At 39.5% G+C, this 21,372-nt stretch overlaps 1 protein-coding gene across 5 annotated transcripts in view; it reads left to right on the top strand.

Moving 5' to 3' along the window:
• Positions 1-21,372, top strand: part of BNC2 (basonuclin zinc finger protein 2) — a 339,790-nt gene that overhangs the window by 225,722 nt on the left and 92,696 nt on the right. For 4 of the 5 annotated variants that reach the window (XM_061441196.1, XM_061441198.1, XM_061441197.1 and 1 more), the window contains one exon: positions 17,709-17,944. In XM_061441196.1, the coding sequence (XP_061297180.1) occupies positions 17,709-17,944 (236 nt within the window). Of the gene's footprint in view, positions 1-16,932; positions 17,088-17,708; positions 17,945-21,372 lie in introns of those variants that run through there. The other variant, XM_061441200.1, reaches the window with a different exon arrangement.

Genomic DNA, 21,372 nt, shown 5'->3' with positions numbered 1-21,372 from the left:
AGATGATGGATGGGAATCAGGGAGTCTCGGTTCGTGCGATATTGCCGCCTGTGCACTGTTGTGGTCGCAATTGGCACTTGTTGTTCTTCGACTTTCAGCAACCCCACAGTAGAAGGATCCTCTGAGAGACCAGGCAAGGTGGACAGCTGCTCAATTTCCTCAGTCTCCAAAGCAGCAATAACAAAAGCCCATCGGTACCCTTTTGGGTCTTTGAGGTAGTTTGTGCCGAGGATGCATGAAGCCTCTGGACCAGTCACAATAGGTGCTTTTGCCATTCTCTCCCAGTCAGGCTGATTTCAGCCTCCAGCACAAGTCAACTCTTGGGATCCTCCTGTCACTCCAGAAATATAGATGGGTTCCACCCCTTGACAGCTTGATGGCATCAGAGTACACTGTGCACCAGTATCTACCAGAGCCTTATACTTCTGTGGGACTGATGTGCCAGGCCATCTGATCCACACAGTCCAGTAAATCCAATTGTCCCCTACCTCCACCTGGCTGGAGGCAGGCCCCTCTAGTGGTCATCACAGCATTGGACACTTAAGTCGTGGTAAAAGGGATTATTCTTCGTTATCACAGGAGCTGGAGTAAAATCAGCTCTTCCACTCCATCTGGGAAACTGCTCACCAGAGACTGAAGCCGTAGCTCTCATGGGACGATCAGTCTTGGCCCTTGCTCCCCTCTTCAGTTCACTCACCCGTTCCTCCAAAGCTGAAGTAGGTTTTCCATCCCACTTTGTCATGTCTTCTCTGTGATCCAGCAGGTAAAACCATAGGGTACCCCATGGCGTATACCTCCTGTATCTCCTCTCTCGAACAATAGGATGCCTTTTGTTAATAGCTGAGACGTGTGTTGGTACACCTGAGGAGCTGGATAAATCAGATAGATCGTCCCTCAATTGTTTGAGGTCCTGGGACAGTTTTTCCACAGCTGAGATGATGGAAGGGGTGAGATTGTCTTCAAACTCTCGGAGTTTATGAACCATTTCATCCACTGTTAGTGGTACTATGTCATTCCAGGTTACTGTTGCCAATGAATGGGCATATGATGATGGTGCATTCCGTGTAAGTTTTCGCCACATGGGTCGTGTACATTCAACTTCATCTGGATCTATGGGTGTACCCCCGTTATTCGGCTTGATGTGATAGATCATCTCTACGATGGCTGATTCCCTCAGAGACTGGATACCTTTGTCTATAGTAGTCCACTTGGCCGAGTGACTCATAACGTCATCCTTGTACGGAAACCTTTCTTTCACAGCTGCCAAGAGCCACCTCCAAAGACTGAGGGACTTTTTGTCTCTTGCAATTGATTTGTCAATTCCCCCTTCTCTAGCAAGTGATCCCAGCTGCTTGGCTTCTGTACCTTCTAGTTCTTGACCATCAGCCCCATTGTCCCAGCATCGGAGCAACCAGGTGATGATGTGCTCCCCTGGTTGATGGGTAAAATCTTTTTGCATATTCCGTAGCTCGGTTGAGGTCCAAGGTTGAGAAGTTACCTCTTCTTCTTCTTCTTCGTCATGTGATGATGACTCCTGATCAGATGCTAGACCAGGTGGTGAATTCATTGGTTCTTCATCTTGCTTCACCTTCTTGCCTCTTTTTTGCTTGTTCTCTTGCATACAGGGGCAACTGATACCGGTACGAATTGGTCCTCTGGTTTGGCTGCAGTGATTATCACTGTGGTTTGAGTAGCGACTGTACTTGTTGCTGGGGGTGGTGTAGCTGCTGTGCTTGCAGCTGGGGTAACCGCGCTGTCTGTTGCAGTCGAAGTTTGAGTAGCTGCGCTACTGTTGCTTTGCCCTCAGATCCACCGACATTCTTTTCCTTTTGAAGGTGCTGGATAGTGTTGAACAAGGCCCTGTAAGCATAGGCCAAGCCCCAGCACGTTGCCATGATTTGTCCATCTTCTGGTATGGCCAGAATGACCACACACCTCATTTAAGTGTTTTACTAATTCTTCTGGATTTTGCAGTTGTTCGGTAGTGAAATTCCAAAGTACTGGAGGGGCCCACTGCCCTAGATACTTGCCCATACTATCCCATACACCCTGTCACTCATGACTGTTCAGCCTCAGGGAAAATCTCTTGGTCCTCCTACGTCATCGTTTGACCCCAGACAAGACCCAAACCTGACTCTGCTTAACTCTTGAAATCAGTCGTGGGCAAAACACACTCTGTATGTGTGCTAGCATGGTGATTCCCATCACGATCAGCAAACAAGTCTCAACAGCATTAAAAAGGCATTCAAGAACTTCAAAACTCTCAAATGTAAATGGTCTGGGGGGAGGACTGGGAGGGTAAAAGGATGTCTCCTTCACAGGTTGAGCACCTGAGAAGGAGAAAGAAAGATGTGTAATTGCTAAGCACTTCTGTTATATACCTCCCAAAGTATAAAGATGGTGACCACACTGGTAACATAAGCCATATCAGTTTCATGATCAATGATTCTATTGTATCACAAGTCATTACCATAAAGTACAATGAGACAAAAACCTCAGCCCAAGCCCCACACTTGAAAAACACTAATACAGCAAATACCGGATGGATGTAAGATACGATATACTGAAACTGTGAGATCAAGAGGAACAACCTTGATAGCCAATAAATCAGCATTGTGACGAGTGACTATTAATCCGGTCAGATCTGTCGTTATCTCAACCCCTCGTGCCCCACGTTGGGTGCCAAAAGAACTGTCCTGGTTTAAACCCTAGCCAGACAGCTTGTTCACTCACTCCCAGTGAGTGGTGCCAGGCTGAGAGCAATGGGGAGGAGGATTGAAAGAGTGCAACTCCCACGGGTTGAGACAAGAACAGTCCAGCAACCAATGTACAACACAAATCACCACCGCTACTACCGATAACAACGATAAGAGAAAATAACAAGGGAAGAGAATACAATACCACCGGCCAAGAAACGAGTCCCACCCAGAAGCCCGTGTCCTTCCGGGTAACTCCCAGTTACCCCCCAGCCTGGGCATGATGTGCTGTGGTATGGAATACCTCTTTGGCTAGCCTGTGTCAGGCGCCCCATCTCTGCTTCCTCACGGCTTCCCCTCCTCCCTGGCAGAGCATGAGCCTCACAAAGTCCTTGGTCAGGGTAAACATCACTTAGCAACAACCGAAAACATCGGCTTCACCAGCACTGTTCCCAGGCTGGAAGTCAAAACCCTATCCAACTTTGCCTTGAACACTGCCAGAGATGAAGAATTTACCACTTCTCTGAGCAACGTGTTCCAGTGCCTCACCACCCTCGCAGTAAAGAACTTCTTCCTTACATCTAACCTGAACTTAAACTCACTTCCCCTTATCCTATTACTACAGTCCCTGATGAAGAATCCCTCTCCAGCATCCCTATAGGCCCCCTTCAGATACTGAAAGACTGCTATGAGGTCTCCACACAGCCTTCTCTTCTCCAGGCTGAGCTGCCCCAACTTTCTCAGCCTGTCTTCACAGGGGAGGCACTCCAGTCCCCTGATCATCCTCATGGCCCCTCTCTGGACTTGTTCCAACAGTTCCATGTCCTTTTTATGTTGAGGACACCAGAACTGCACACAATACTCCAAGTGAGGTCTCATGAGAGCAGAGTAGAGGGGCAGGATCACCTCCTTCGACCTGCTGGTCATGCTCCTTTTGATGAAGCCCAGGATACAGTTGGCTTTCTGGGCTGCAAGCGCACACTGAAGCGGGCTCATGTTCAGTTTCTCATCCACGAACAGCCCAAATCCTTCTCTGCAGGGCTGCTCTGAATCTCTTCTCCGCCCAGCCTGTGGCTGTGCCTGGGATTGCCCTGACCTAGGTGTAGTTCTCCATCTTGCCCTCAACCTGATCACTTGTAAAACTCATTCAGACAACAGCACTCTCGGAAATGAAGTATCCTGTGAACATTTTTACCATCTCCCTTTTTGTTTCTTGTGGGTTTTTTTTTGTTTTGGTTTTGTTTCTTTGGGGTTTTTTTATTTGTTGTTTTTTTTTTCTCAGAGGAAGCTGATTCTTAGTCCTGTGATGATCTTTGATGTCTTTTCATTTGCATTATGCTAATCAGCACAGCTCAGGGCCAGACTGTTTATCCAAGCAGGCCTTGGGTAAGTTTATCCAAGTTTTATCCAAGGATAAACTGACCTCTCTTAGGTATGATCCATCCCCCATCTGCAGTCCAAGACTTGGCTGGGCCTTTTCTCTAGTACCTTTGAAATTAACTTCCTTTGAGTTTTAATGAGAGCAACATTAACTAGGAGATTTTAGCACATAGGGCAAATCTAGTACTCTTAGTTTAAAAGCAGCCATCATGCTCAGAGATTTGCCATGTGGGTTACACTTTCACCTTGTGAAGGAAGTTCTCTGCTGCCAGTATTTATATAATGCATGTACTAGCTTGCTGTAAATGAGACTAAGAATAAAAACAACCTAAATTAGAAAATGGAGACTGCTTTGTCGTAAAATCACATGCATGACATGACTGACGTCTTCACTCAGAATAGTTGCGGTATCTGAATTTCCACCTCATAGTTCAAGAAATTGTCAAGTAAAAGAAACATGAAGTGAGAAGAAAGGAAGGACTGTGTAAATAAATTTTTAAAAGTATATAAAAAAGAATGCTGTGAAAATTTTGGAAATTGAATCTCTCTCTTACCCCAAAGTTGCTGAAAGGACTTGGTCCAGGAAGAAAGTTTAGATTTTAAAATTAAGCTGCATATCAATGAAGTGGGAAGGAAGAGGAGTGCTGTGTTCTATAGGATATAAAAAATAATCACAATTTTAGCATACAGAACATACTTGTTTCCTTCTATTCAGTTTATTTAATTCTTTAAAATACTTTAAAATTACTTGAGAATATCATAGTTTTTTTGTTGGGTTTTTTTTTTTTAGTTACATAGAGATTTTTAGCATAGTAATTATCTGCAATTCATTGATAACGAAGCCTAATTCTTCATGACTTTTAAAGTAAAATTATTTTAGATCTAGTTTGGCTTTTCCTGTCTTTTACTGATAAAATCATTTTAATCCATCTGATATAACTTCCTTTTAACCCTGAAGGCTGAGGCATATTTTTCATTACTCAGTTGCTTCCAGGAATCTTACATGATTAACATTCGTTACTGGTAAACACTTCTTAAAGTCCTCCTTTCTGCCTATGCCATCCCTGTTTGGTTCTCTTCAGCAGCAAATCCCAAAGCACCCAATGTAGCACAGAGAAGATGCACTCTGTTATCTTGTGGGTACTCTGATGCAGTATCTGGTTTTAAAGCCTGCCACACTGGTAGGAATTATTTGCTGTAGTGTTTGCTTTGGGTTACTCTGATACTACTCTTAATGCAAGTCAAGCTGAGGGAAAGCAGATGAGACTATCCAAGTATTAAGGCATCCAAGACAAATACAATGTTGTTTGAAAGGTTTATAAGACAGAAGTGACAGAAAAGAAATAATGCTTAGTTGCCCCAAGATCAAATAAAAAGCCTTCCTTTTCCATTTCCATCCTTGTATTCAGCTGCTGCTTACATAACCGTATGGTCAAGGGTTTAGTCCTCACATGAATCTGACATCCTCAAGTGTTGAGTAAGGTTTTCCCTGGGGGTAAAACCACAGGCTCCAATTTATACATGCTCACACTCACACCTTCTTGGATTTGCTTGGGGGTCCATTCAGATGAAAATCTTTTTTTGCTTTCTTCCCTGCTACCCCAGAACATCTTCATGCAGTCAGGGAGATGTTAGACTCTTCTCCCTCTAGCCAGCTTTATCGCCTCACAGTCCTGATTTTGAACATACCAATGTCCTTTGGACGTGGTCAGGTGAGATTATCCTTGATCAGACGTTAAGCAGTCAGCTAAGGACTGCTCCAACGCCTGGCAAATTCTTCACAGACTATGACCTAATTTGAAGCATACTGCCCTTTTCTGCTGGGTTGGGCTATATTCACATTTCAGGTAAAGCCCTTTTTCAATGTGAATGTTTTATAGTCTCAAGACAATTTAATTTACTAATCACACTTTGTACTCTCACAGAATCGACATTCATATTATCTCTGAAATACATACAAGGCCACTTTCATAATTATGATCTCCCTTGACTAGCTATGAAATAACCAGAGAAGTTTAGACTAGAAGTATTTCAAAAGTGCAAGGTATTATTTGGTGCCTGTCATTACTGAATTTACATTTTACAGAGAAGAATTCATCCCATTTAATACACCTAATACCATAGGATAAAATCCTGGGGATGTCTTGGGCAATGACGTCTTACCCTTTCATGTTAAGGAAAGAATTTAGTAGGGAAAAAAAATAGGCTTGCTATGTGCATGATGGAGCAAAGGCAATAAAAATTATTATTTTTTTTAATTAGCACTTGGAATTCCTCTTTCCAGTCATGGTAGAGGCTGCTTTTTTGACAGGCGGTCATTGCTCTTGCCCCCTTAAGTGTGGTGATTTGAAGTTCATTACATGGCATAGCTTCAGAGAGGAGCACAGGAGTGTCTGGTGCACATTGCTTGATTCACAGATGAATAGGTTAAATTCTATGGGAACTGATAATGTACATCACTAATGGATTTGTGGGGCAGCAGTGGTGGACTTCTGCAACACGCATCTACAATTCTCTAGGGCGTTAAGGCAACAGTACCTGCTCACTTGTCTCTTTTAACACCTATGCTTCTGCACATGAATTGCTATGATGTACTAACCACTTTATCATTTTATTACACTTTATTATATCATAAACTTTTATATCATCTTAACGATCCTACAAGAAGCTTAATTGTTTATAGGAACAACTTAATTAACTAGAGTTCAGTAGGTTAAGCAGAACACAAATTGAGAGCTCTAAATGAAACAAACCCTACCACTCCATTCCACATAGCTTCAGAAGGTTAAAATTAGATTTGACTGCAAGAATAAAAAATTCATATTGCTTTCAAATTTTACAAAGTAGCAATAATACCTTGGGTAACCTTACCTCAGCTTTCTGTTTTACAAATGTGAAATTCAGTGGAATAAATTTTTATTTTTTTTTTTTTTTTTAGCTACTAGGAAGAATTTCAATTTGTGCTGTAGCATTATGAGGAAACTTGCACCAGATTAATTTAGCAGACAATAGTGTTACTTTATTATCCCAATTCCATCTGGATTTTAGAGATAGAAAACATAATACAAGAAATGTATAACGAGTCTCAGAGACTTCTCTAATTATACTATAATTGATTACAGTCAATTTTTCTGAAGTATGTTTAACGGGAGCTTTGTGAAATGGTCACAGTACGTGAACTGGGAGGGGGGAAGACTGATGTTTATGAGTGGTGGAACTAGCTGTATGAACCAGTCTTCCCAGCGTCTGAACTGCTTTCAGCAACCTTAGTACAGTAGGTTTTCTGGAAAAGCAGATGTGGTTCAGCATAAGTGGGAGAGTGTTTCACAGGCTTGAAGCAGAGTTACACCCTAGATTGAAACACCACCACAGTCTTGGCTTGCTTTTGTGAAATGCCTCTACAACACAGTACTCCATCCTAACAGAATGATATTAACAGGTGGGCAGTGCCTGCTGTATTTTCATTACAGTTTTCAAGGCTTCATAAAAGATGGAATAGGTTGCCTGGAGAAGGAGTGGAATTTCCCCTATTGTAAATATCAAGGCTCAGCTTGACAGGACCAGAGATAACCTAATCTGAGGCTCTGCTTTCAGTAGGAGGCTGCCCCAGACAATCTGCAGAAACTCTTTCCAACCTAGACTTCTGTGAAACACAGTTAATGGAATTTGAGGTGTATTTGGATTAAGATGGAAATCCTCCAAATCCAGACCACAGTCCATGACTCCCAAATGTGCTTCTATCTCACTGTGTATAGTATGTTAACCAGATGGTATTCAGGACTATTAAAAGACATAGTAACTCCTATCTCACCCATATTAAGGTAGAGAATATTTTTAATATGGTGTTAATGGCTAATAGAAAGGAGGCATTTGGCTTTGGAGACAAGAGGTAGGAAAGCTAGAAGATCGATGACTAGTAAAGTTAATAGAAAGAGATACATTAATTTAGTGGCTTCTGTTATAAATTGCAGGTTTCAGCAACGACACTGTCAATCCATGTGTCAAGGAACAGCAAAAGCAGAGCTGCCCAACAGAGAGGTCTGAGCCAGTAGTCAAGGGCAAGTCCAACACTGGCCAAGCCTGCACCATGGGCATAGTTCCTTGAGGTCTGTTCATAGTAGACAGAATCAAGTGCTGATAAACTGAGTCTTTTGACTACGTTAGGTATTGCAAGGGAATGAGTCAGGTCAAGGGTCTACTCAGGAGTTCCAGCCAGGAACAAAAGAAAGTGAGGCCAGAGACACAGCTCAAGACCAGGCTGCAACATCCATCTGAGGATCATCTAGAAGACAGGGCTATAGACAGTTACATCTGTGAGGTACCTTAGGAAGGGAATGAAAGTCTAGGCCTGAGCTTTAGTGGGGCTTCTGGACCCATGGGCTGAGAATGAAGGGCAGAGGTTTCCAGGGAGGCTGGTTAGCACAATGAAAGCCAGTTAGTGCACTCAGAGCAGTGAAACCATGGCCTGATCAAGAGTTGCTGTCACAAACAACACACAGAAAAGCAGCTGTGTGTTGGGATGCTCACCTTATTAATCTAAACGTGTTTCTCCATCAGGGTGGTCATCAGTGCTAAAATCCATTTTCACATAGGCACAAATGCACAGATGGAGAGGATGTCGAGGTCCACAGGCCACAGAAGAGAAGACGCTCTGTCTCATTTTCCGTAACATGGTCTCTGCAGTCAGGTGTCTTCACTCACGTGATATGCCCACGCAGGAAGTGTCTAGTAGCCTAGTTGTTTTCCTAGGAACTTGGAAGGAAAATCCTTTGCAGCTTGTTCCTTTGAACACATTAGCTATCAATAAGGAGGAGGGAGAAAAAGCCTACCACTGTATTTAAGGAGTAAATTTCAATTAAAAACGTGCTAACAAGGTACCAGTATGCAAAGTTAGGTCTGACCTTCATTTTTAGGAGAAAGCATTTTGGGGCACTTTTTTTGTTCTCTGTTTTTTTGGTTTGGGTGTTGTTTTTTTTTTCCCCCTCTTTTAATCTGTAATCATGTTTTCCACTATTGAAGAAAAAGATTTTTGTATAGAAAGACAACATAAAAGAAAACACCTGTTTGGCTTGCAGGAATTGGCCAGGAAGGCTGTTTTCTTGACAGGCCAGAAGCGACCAGTGCAGGGCCCCTTTAAAAGAAAAGTCAGGATATTTTTTTTTTCCCCCTTATTTCATGTGAGCATTGGCAGAAATTCTGACAAGCAGCTCTTCATATTTTATTATGTTCTTGTCTGGCAGAATCTCTGTCAGGCAAAAACCTTGTCAGCGGAAAACCTGTCGTAGGATCAGAGGAGACAAAAACAGGTGTCACAGAGGCAGTCAAAACTGAAGGAAAAAAAAAAGATTAGGCTAAAGAGAGAAAGGCAGACAATTACATTAATGCCATTGCTTTTATCTTATAGATGTCTGTTATTATCTCGGGGTGCTGAGTGCGCAATTGCCTCAAAGAAAAGTAGACAGGAGACAAGGGGAAACTTGATAGTTATTAACTGAAGAGGCAGTGTGTCAAAGCTGGATGGGGTTCAAAGTTTTGTAGAGGGATGAAAAAAAAATTGCAGACAGCAAGCAACGTCTGTGAACAAACTGTGGTTCTGCTTTCGGCTACATAAACTTAGTAGCAATCTAAATGTTTCAACTTGGAATCAGATCATAGAAGATTTAATGAAAGTTTTAATTCAGACTTTTTTTTAATAACGTTTATTTTGTGTACATGCAACTGAAGTGTTGGGTTGTTTGTTGTTTTTTGTTTTTTTTGATCTGTTATGAAAATGTTAGAGCAGGAGGCATGGTGAGGCATGAAGACATTTATCAGTTTAGTTGCTGTGGTGTTTGGGTTTGAAACACCTATTATCAACACATGTTTAATTTTAAAATGCTGTTAAGAATCCTTTTACTAAGTGTGAACATCTGTACATGCAAGCTGTAAATTAGAACATCACATGTGTCCCTCTGTCAGAGACTAAGTGCATTTGGCAAATGGTTTCCATTATTAGTTCTTAAATACAGTAAAAGGCAGAAGGAAAAGTTGAGTTTTCCTGTAAATTAGAATATGCCTGACTTACTTTCCTTTCATGATCTTTTGAAACCCACAGTGTCTTAGTGAGTATTTCTCTTCTATCTGGCTTAAGTTGTGGAAGGGACGAAGATGGAAGTGAAACGGAAATCACTAAAGGATGCCATAGCTGGAATTTATATCCAGACTGATTCAGGATGTTCACCCACCCATATAAATGTAAATATCCCATGCTTTGTGCACTTATGCCAGGGTGAATGGAGTAAGTTTGTACACTGAAAATGTGTGAGACATTCAATAGGCACTGGCAAGTTTTCTTGTCCTTAGTCACCTTCTAAGCATTATATATTTGAGAAACAATTTTTTCCACATACAAAATGCATCACATTGCACCATGTTACACGTGGTATTAACTGTGCAACCTGAGGAAGGTTAGCTTGGGCCACCTCTTATGTCTGCAGTAGTTTACCTGTCCTTCCAGCATTTTAGTAATTCGTGAGCTACCTTCTGTTCTTGATGAAAAGAACCATAGAACAGTTGGGGTTGAAAGGGACCTTAAAGATCATATAGTTACATAGTTTGAATCCCCCTGCAATGGGCAGGGACACCGTCCACTAAATCAGGTTGCTCAAAGCCCTTGAACACCTCCAGGGATGGGGAAGGCACAGCTTCTGGGCAGGCAACCTGTGCCAGTGTCTCACCACCCTTACAGAGAATTTCTTCCTAATGTCCAGTCTAAATCTCCCTTCTGTCAGCTTAAAACCATTCTCCCATGTAGTGACAGCACTACATGACCTTGTGAAAAGTCTATTTCCATATTTCATATAGTCCCCCTTTAGGCACTGAAAGCTGCTCTAAGGTCTCCCCAGAGCCTTCTACAGACTGAACAAGCCAAAATCTTTCAGCCACTCTTCACAGGGGAGGTTCTCCAGCCCTCTGAACATCTTCATGGCCCTCTTCTGGACTTGCTCAAACAGGTCCATGTCCCTCTTGTTTGGAGGCACCACAGCTGAATACAGTACTGCAGGTGGGGTCTCACAAGAGCAGAGTAGAGAGGCAGGATCACCTCATTCAACCTGCTGGTCACGCTCCTTTTGATGCAGCCCAGGATACGGTTGGCTTTCTGAGCTGCAAGCATACACTGAGGCTGGCACATGCACAGTTTCTCATCCACCAACAGCCCCAAGTCCTTCTCCTCAGGGCTACTCTCAATCCATTCTCTGCTCAGCCTCTCTCTGTGCTTGGAATTGCCCTGACCTAGGTGCAGGACCTTGCACTTGGCCTTGTTGAACTTTATGCTGTTTATGCAGGCCCACCTCTTGACACTGTCCAGGTCCTTCTGGATGGCATTCCTTCTCTCCAGCATATTGACCAATCACACAGCTTGATGTCATCAGCAAACTTGGTGAAAGAAAAAAATCTTGAACTCTGAAATGTGAAGCTCCATATTGCCATTATTAATACTGTATCTGGTTTACCATACTCAACATGCTGTTGTTGCCACAGTATTTTGGAGTCTTTTTATGATGATGTCGTATATTTAATCTGTCTGCTAATTTCAGTTTCTCTTGCTATCAGAAGTAACCCACTTAGATTAAAAAAATGTCTGGGAAGCTCTCTGTTATTGTCTAAACACTACATAAATTTTTTTTTTTTCATTTTCCTATTGACCCTTGAACAAATCTAGTAATCTGGAAAGATGATAATGTTTATAAAATTCGGTGTTGTCATGTGTTTGTGTATGCATTCCAACTGTATGCCTTCCTGGTAAGTTAGAGAACTGGCTAAAGAGGATGTCAGAAAATCTAGATTGGGACTATTTCAGAGCCCAAATTTAAAATTGAAATGAAATGAGATTTACTGACTCTTCTTTATGGTGGTCTGAGAAATACAGCCAGGCAGTTCATCTGAGAAAAAGGGTTCCACTAGACTTTTTCATCCCTCTCTAGGATACCTAAATATTAATCTAGAATCAGGCCATTAGCAAAAGGTATGTGTATTTACAATTCCAATTGCATTAAAACTAGGATATTTCAAAATATTTTATATTCTGTATAGGCAAAATGTCATGCTTTTATTGTAGCTATCCAAAAAACAATATGAGACCTCAAAAGTACAAAATTAATCACTGCATACTTATATTTCATTTGCTTATCAAAAAATGAATCCACTCAGAAGCATGACTTTTAATTTGGTTGACCTTGTCCACTGCATGTTGGGAAGGAAGGAGTCTAAGGTTGGTGAGTAAGTTTGCATAGCTGAGCCTATGAACTGACCGCAGAGATATAGATGAAATGAAAGATTTTGTCTTTGTTTTCTGCCTTTTGATAAATTGAACAAGTATTTGAGCCTTATTTTAAACTATCTATCTTTTGCACTTAATTTTCTTCGAATTACACAGTTTCCCAAAACTCCAGTAAATTATAAATGGTGAAGTAGATTTCCCGTCCCCATTTTATTATATTAAACCCCGCCACCACCACCCCCCTCAAAACCCAACAAACCACAAATAGGATATAAAAGTTTGGTCATCGATTTCTCATAAATATGTCAAGTTTTTTGCCGGAATTTTGCATGGTAGGAATACTTCAGGCTGTAGTATGAAGATTGATATTGTAGCAATTTCAAAATTCTCTTTGTAATTCAGATTATCCTAAGCAGAGTCTCTGTAAAATCTAGAAGTTTTTGTTTATGTTCAGGAAGGTAAAAAGAGGATAAGGCAACATCGGAGGTTCACGCTTGATATTATGAAGCATTTCTTTACCGAGATGGTAATCAAACACTGGAAAGGGCTTCCTAGAGAGGTGTTCAAGCCTGTCAGTGTTCAAGAGGTATTAGGACAGTGCCCTTAATAACAGGCTTTAATTGTTGATCTAGCCCTGAAGTGGTCAGGCAGTTGAACTAGATGATAGTTGTAGGTCCCCTTCAATTGAAATAATCTAAATTATCTGTATTATTATGGTGCATACTTGATACTTCAGAATTAGGTAAGACAAACACTGCTGAAAAGTTTCTGATTCCTGTTCTAATTATCCAATTAGAAATCTTGGGGTGTTGAAGGCAATGTTTTGTAACATCTAATTTTTTATCATCATTTCCCTCCCTCCCTCCCCGTTAGTAATTAAAATTTCCGGAGGGTAAAAAAAAAAAAAAAAAAGAGAAAAAAATTGAAATTTAGAATTCACTACAGAAATACTACCCAGTTTTAGGTTTTTATAGTAAACCACAAGGGCCTTTTTAGGCTGTTGCACAAAAATTTTCACTACTTCAGAAAGTATGTGATTTTAAGAACCTTTAGATCTCTTCTTCTATCAGTGAATAGCTTTCCACTCACATGAGGTAAAAAATATCAGACTATTGGGGCGGTGCTGTTAAAGGCAGCCTTCTTAGCGCAATCGTCTGAGACCATTTCCGTCATTTTTGGAGAAGATTGTGCAGGTTAAAACCAAAAAGTCACAAACATGCTAAGACTTTTCTGATTGAACTTTTGAGGCTACTGAAAGTGTAAGAAGTGTGAATTAATACCTAATACTCCACCAGGAAGGGACTTTTAATGTGTGGTTTAGGATGTTTAGTTATGGTATCTTCTTAATAAGGACACATCTATTTATGTCATTTTTCAGGTATGATAAAGCTCATTCTACTATATAGCATGTTACATCCTGAATTCTTCCTAAACACTTACAGAATCATACACTGTTGCAGATACCATTGAATGTATTCACCTCTGAAGCACAGCATTGTTCATTATCCTACAGAAACTGAACCAATAGTTTAAAAGAGAAAGTGGTGAGGAATGCATTATTCAAATGAAATTAGATGGGCAATTCAGGACAGCAGAATACAACTGTCTACTGTGAGATTTAGCAAGGCTAAAGTTAAAACTCTTATCCTTAGAGAAAAAAAAAACAACCAAGATTTAGATTCTTCTCTTGTCCCTTATTTGAAAAGGTACGTGTCTAACAATATATATGGAATCTTGAATCCATTTACAGCCCGAGCTTTAGTTCAGTAATGATACCAGAAGAGAAGTCAGAAGTTCTACCAAAAGTAACTGTTGTCTGTCAACTATTTTCTTAGCAATCTAAAGATACAAAACAATTTTTATAAATTACAAATCACAGTGAAAAGTTTCATTCTCCAGCCAAGTGCAAGGAGTTTCAACAGTCAGTGGTCTGAAAGAATTTGAGAAGCTTACCATACTATTATTTCTCCTATGGGTACAAGTGCATTTCCTTTTTCTTCATGTACAACTTTTTGCCTTTTTTCTTTTCTGTCCAAAGCACGAGGTCTCTCTTTAGTTTGCAAATGTTCTCACACACCCATGCAGAAATATATGCTTCTTTGCATAATAAATTACAGATTTTAGTGCATATCCTGACTTGTACTTCAAAAGGATAAAATCCACTGCTTATTTGTTTATTAAATAATTTGCAAAAGAAGGGGTATCTCAAAATTGGAGGTAATTTCACTGTCACTTGGAAAGTTAAGCCAACACCAGGCTATCTTTTATTTGTGTGTACGTCTTGAGAAGTGGATGTCTGTAATATTGCTTGAAAACAAATGTTGCAGATAAATGGAATAGTACAGGGTATGTTGTGAAAATTTCTGTCTGCTGGTCAAAAAGTGTGCTTAGTAATTTAAAAGGACCTTTTTAATTTCTTTTTTTCACTTCTGTTCTATCTTGGCTTTTCCAAAGCTATTATCCTCAGAGCTGTCACATTACATGAAGTGGGTAAATGTCCACAGAGTTTTGTAATCTCATTCTAGATATTAGTTTTATAATCCACCCAATACTCTTTAGATAAAGATGTCTTACAGTCATTATGACTTGGGCCAAAGTAGAATCGTAACCTTAAAAATCCTCAGCAAGCCAGGTCTTCTTTAGCTGGAAGAAATTGCAGGCATAGAGTTTAAGTAAAGAGAAACAAAACCAAGTATTAAGATATATATTATATTAGAAATACAGTATGATGCACTGATTAAAAAGCATTGAATATTCAGAAAATATTAATTCAGGTGTTGAGTCTGGTCTGAATTTGTGTAAACTTAGAGAAGTCGGTTAACATCTTCAGACACTTTTCTCATTCTGTAGGACTGAAGGTGGAAAGCTCAAGGTGATCCAGAACTGCTTAGTTATTTTGATAGTGTAGTAGAAGATCTGTTCTATCTATTAAAAGCAATATTATTTGCAGAATTCTTACTGTGAGCAATAGTATTTAAAAAAAAAATACTAATATTTTACTTTATTTTACACCTTCCAAATTGTTGCTCTGCCTTCCCAGGTACATGTATACATGTCAGCATGTCAGCACACATACAGCACAGCACAGCTGCGCAGTGACAAAATCAATTTTCTAGGCTTTTCTAGATGAGTATTTTGATGACACATCTATTGCGGTAGCAGCAAAATAAACATGTCAGAAAAAAAATCACACTTAAAGGGGGTAAAAAAAAAAAGTAGGAAAGTGTTTGACCTGTTTAAGCTGCAATCAAACCCCATTCATTAGACTGTGTAAATAAATCATCCAACATCATGAAGCCTATGTAGTCAAAGTACTTTGGAAGAATAGCTTTTGGAAGAAAAATCCCACCCTTCACATCCTGCAGTATGAATGTCCTGTGGAGAGACAAAGGATTGCAGACCATAGGTTTGCCAATTCCTTATCTTTTCCGAATGTTAAATTAATATTTAAAGTTATTTATTCAAAGTTGACTTAACCACTAGATTAGGAAAGATCAGACAATCAGTTGAAAGAAATGAAGTATGAGGAAACTAGAACTCTTTGAAAAAGTATTCCTTGGAGTAAATGTGTTGAATGAAGCCAGCAAGTAAATGATAAGGGCCTTTGCGCTCTGGATATAAGAAAGCAATTTATCAAGAGTACATGAACTCTCCAGTGACCATAAGCCAAGAATAAACCAAAGTACAGGAGGAGAAGTCCCTATAAAATCATTTCAAATGCTCAGAAACTTTTGTTTAAAATAGCAGTGAGAAGCTTAGGTGCTGCAACATAGTCCATAAAATGAAAAGAAAATTAAATTCAAACACTGATACTCAGTAAAGTGTGTGATGCCATATGCCATATGCAATTCCATCATATTTAACATCACAAGGGGATAAGAATTACCTTCACCCTGCAAACCACCCCTCCTCTCATCTCTAAATTATTCATGTCACAATGAATAACATGAAATTTACACAGAAGGGTAAAACAAAATAGCCAGCTCAAGTAGCAGTAAATTCATGACAGAATTTATGGTAAACCAGGGGACTAATTTTTAACATGCTTAAAAGTCTGGAGTTTAGGGTGTATCTCTTTTCTTTTTTTCCTTAGACATTAAGTCTTAAACCTTTACCGGTCCAAATAATTCTACATAGCTTCAGTATTGTTCATCAGTTAATCATAAATTGTTGTCATTTCTGATGATCTTATGAGTATTGTCGTCTCTTGGGTTCACCTGAACACCTTTTTACTCTAGAAATTAGAGTTAATTGTGACCTTTGGAAACTAGAACTGTTTCAGACTGCGTCTGTGAAAAAGAATCATGCAGTGATATGTGGTGTCTCTCAGGGGTCCATACTGGGACCAGTACTGTTTAATATCTTTATCAATGACGTAGACATCAAGTGCAGCCTCAGCAAATGTGCATATAACACCAAGTTGAGTGGTGTGGTTGACATGCCTGAGAGATGGGATGCCATTCAGAGAGACCAAGAAGTGGGCCCATGTGAAGTTCATGAGGTTCAAAAAGGCCAAGTGCAATATCCTGCACCTGAGTTGGGGCAACCCTTGTTATCAGTGCAGGTTGGGGGATGAAGGGATTGAGAGCGGCCCTGTGGTGAAGGACTTGGAGGGACTGGTGCCTGAAAAGCTGAACATGAGCTGGCAGAGTGCATTTGCAGGCCAGAAAGCAAAACATATCTTGGGCTGGACCAAAGGAAGTGTGGCCAGCAGGTCAAGGGAGGTAATTCTGCCCCTCTACTCTGCCCTGGTGAGATCCCACCTGGAATACTGAATCCAGTTATCCTTTCCTCAGCACAGGAAAGACATGGACCTGTTGGAGCAGATCCTGAGGAGAGCTACAAAAATGATCAGAGGGATGGAACACCTCTCCAATAAGGAAAGGCTGAGAAAGTTAAGGTTATTCAGCTTGGAGATGAGAAGCTCCATGAAGGCCTTACTGCAGCCTTTGAATACTTAGAGGGGGCCTATAAGAAAGATGGGAACAGACTTCAGTAGGGCCTGTTGCGGTAGGAAAAGGGGTAATGGTTTTAAATTAAAAGAAGGTAGATGGTGAAACACTGGAACAGGCTGCCTAGAGATGTTGTAGATGATCTGTCACTGGAAATATTCAAGGTCAAGTTGAATGGGGCTCTGAGCAACCTCATCTAGTTGAAAATACCCCTGTTCATTGCAGGGGGAGTTGACTAGATGACTTTTAAAAGTCCCTTCCAAGTGAAACCATTCTGTGGTTCCTTATATGAATCCTACAGGTGATATTTCTCTGGAAAATAAATGCATCTGCAAATTTGATGTGTTTAGATAATTCTTTGGAATTAGTTTCTTGTCTTTCCTTTAGCTCTGCTCTTACATTTAACCTCTTTTCTTTCAGCCTTGGACAAGCTTAGTACTCAGCACCTCTACCACCCAACCCAAGTGGAGATTGTGCAGTCCAACGTTGTGTTTGACATCAGCAGCCTGATGCTCTACGGTACTCAGGCTGTGCCTGTAAGACTGAAGATACTACTTGACCGACTCTTCAGTGTACTGAAGCAAGAGGAGGTTTTGCATATTCTACATGGCTTAGGCTGGACACTTCGAGACTATGTTCGAGGCTACATCCTTCAGGTAGGAAAAAAAGCAAAGCATGTTTCCAAACCCAGTTAATGCAAATTTATTTTGTGTAGACATACTGACCATGCACCCAAAGAGGTAGAAGGATATGAAATAAATTTAGTGTGGCATGTGACAACTAATGATGGTGTTGACAACATAAAATATTAAATTTTTCCTAAGCTAAACAAAAATAAAACACCGTAGTATTTATTTGTATTTGCTTGTGGTTCTTGTAGGAAATAGCTTAAATACTGAAAATAATAAGCTTAGCTAGCTGCAAGACTGCTTTGGTCATCAAAAGCAACTAGCAAGTTTTCAAGAGCTACTGTTTGACTTAAGAAACTAAGATCCAAGCCAGCAGCTCCTTCATCTTCTCTTTCCTTTTTTTAGCAAGATGTCTAATAAGATGTAAATGAAATGGGGGTTGTGATCATGGTTGTATTGAGAAGTATCCTTACATTGTAATGTATAAATGGGAAAATCACGTTTATAAAGCCATTTTAAAAAGGTAGCTTTAAATAAAGTGTTACATGCAGATTGGTTAAGATAAGGCAAGCAAAAAAAACATAAAGTAAGTAAAAAATGGACAGGCTTGCTTTATGAGTGTGCTCATGAATATCTATGGTTGCTTATCTGAAGTATTTAATAATCTGTTGGGTTCTAAAGTGAATTATTACATTGTATAAGACTATTTCTGATTCAGAATCTAATACTACATGCTTATGAATTTTTCTAATTGCTGCTGACTTTTCAGGAGCTCTGCATTATATAGAAGTCATACAGTTATTGAAGTAGATACACCTGAAAAGCTTTGAAAATTCTAGTTTCTGATTTATTTCTTTACTTTCTTAGGGATGATAGCATTCTTGGCATATGGGAATCCTTATCCCTGCTCTGTGGAATCCTGACTGTATTTTTAAATTCCTCTTCGATTATCTGTCCTTTGTGTGAAAGTAAATTATCCTTATGTAATTCTATGGAAACCTTCACATGCTGTGTTCTTATATTTTCTTAAATGCTCTGTACATAGGTTTTCACAGAAAAGTATACTGAATTGTAGAAGAGTCCTAGGGAAAGAGTAATAAAAAGGCTATTACTTTAATAATGAGAACCTGTTATAGGGATATCTAAAGAATGGATCTCTTTAATTGTTTCAGCATTGTCAAGCATTTATTTTGTTAAAGCTAAATGTTTCATAAGTTCAAATACAATAGAATTCATTTTGCATTAGCAGTCTAAAACTTACAGTTAAGTATTTCTATGATATTTATAAAATAGATATCTATAGATGTTTGTACAATACCTATGTGTGGATCTGTATTTACAGATATTAGATATTATATATACTTTAGATAGATACATGATAGATATCTGTAGAGATACTTACTGTAATGGAAATTTGTGCATGTTGCGTCATATTTTAGATTCTGGATTTTGAATGCTACTGATCAGGAAGGCTGAAGAAATATGATTTGCAAAGGAATACACGTAAAAAAAAAAAAAAGCATCCTTTCCAAGACATAACATTAGAAACTTGAGATTTACTAAATACAATTTATAGTTAGTCGTAATATATTGCAAGTTTAGAATATAGATACAGCGGTTTAGAATATAATTCAATGTTCCTTACAGACAAGACTGACTGAAATCAGTAGTTTTCTTGTTTTAAAAGTCATAGAATCAGGTTCATATTGATATTTTTTTTTAATTATCTATTGGAATGATCTTAATATATACAAGAATAGCTTGTAATATAATTACATAGAGGTTTATATAGAGTGAGATTGTGACCTATGCGTCTGAGTGGTGTAAAGGCCTATAATACACTAGTAGGTCAGAGTTCAGTTTATCTAAAACTCAATCACATTGTAGCCCTCAAGGCATTAATTTTACCATTGCTACATTCAACAACAGTATATTGAATATTATGTCAGTTAAAGGAGAACAATTATCAATATAAGGGCAGGCTTTACAGCCTTGCCACATATTGACTTGGTTAGCACTTGGCTGTGGATTGTGTTAGTAGGTGGATGAAGACTTATGATATGTGTAGTTGAACCGGCTGTTAGTTTAGCTCTCCAATTTTAAAGAATCACAGACTGGTCAAGTTTGGAAGGGAGGTCATCCTATTCAACTCCCCTGCTCAGGCAGGGACACCTAGACCTAATTGCCCAGACCATGTTCAGTCAGCTTTTGAATAGCTCCAAGGATGGAGATTCCAGAAACTCTCTGGGCAAAAGATGCATTTTGTTTCCATTAAAGCTAGGAAGCTCAGAAAGGGAAACTGCTTAGTAAAATATACATGAAATCTTAGGAAAATTAATCAAATCTATGATAACAAAAAAGTCTTTTTTAAAAAGTAACTCTATTGCAACTATCTGATAAAAAGGAGAAAAGGGGCATAAAGGGAAATTTGAAAAGAAATTTGTGGTAGCATTAGCATAATAAAAGTGCATACAGATGAGAACTATGGGTAGTGTCTCCTTTGAGCAAAAGTTGTTGTTTGATGAAGCTCATCATAGAATTGGAACTCTTCACAGACTTACTTGATGTTTTCAAACTCAGCTTTTCCATACAAAAAGTTTCCAGTTAAATGTCATGAGTGTTTTATATAAGAAACAAAAGTATCAAGAACTAAAAGAAATTGCCCAGAATATTGCAGAGCTCTGGGATCATTGGTAGGCAGTCACACAGTGAATTCAGGAAGATCAGACTCTCAGTCTGGAAGTACAGTTCTTTTTAACTGATCTGTGCAAACCTGTCTAAGTTATAACCTAGTCCAGTCAATGCTAGAGAGTTTACCATGCATTAATACATATAGTATATAAGATACAGTATATAATATACACACATATATATATCTAGGAAAATGTTTAAATTTGCTATAATGCTGCAGCATGTAAACTGAGAAATGTAAACAATAAACTAGCTTGTTTGTCTCTAATAAAATTAATGTTTTAAACTTGTAACTTGATCACAGAACCATGGAATAATAGAACGCTTATGGTTGGAAAGGACAAAGATCTAGTTCTAACGCCCCTGCAATGGGCAGGGACACCTTCCACTAAACCAGGTTGCTCAAAGCCCCTGGCATTGAAGACCTCCAGGGTTGTGGCAGTACTCCCCTTAGGTACTGGAAGCTGCTATAAGGTCTCCCCTGAGCCTTCTCTTCTCCAGGCTGAACAATGCTAACTCTCTCAATCTCTCTTCATAGGAGAGATGCTCCCATCCCCTGATCGTCTTCATAGCCCTTCTTTGGACTTGCTTGAGCAGGTCCACATTCCTCTTGTGTTGAGGCTCCAGAGCTGATAGAACTGCAGATATTTATGAGAGCAGAGTGTGTGTGGGGGGAATTTTAGGGTAGATACATCCACTCAATATTGATTATTTTCGTATTGGCTGGAATTTTCTTTTCTCTTCAAGATGCATAATGAAACCCT

This window comes from Pezoporus flaviventris, unplaced genomic scaffold (assembly GCF_033815535.1).
Source record: "Pezoporus flaviventris isolate CSIRO_AGI_PZ_B2104156 unplaced genomic scaffold, CSIRO_AGI_Pfla_v1 ptg000212l, whole genome shotgun sequence".
NCBI classification, from domain to species: Eukaryota; Metazoa; Chordata; class Aves; order Psittaciformes; family Psittacidae; genus Pezoporus; species Pezoporus flaviventris.
This window is presented reverse-complemented; position numbering and strand designations above follow the sequence as displayed.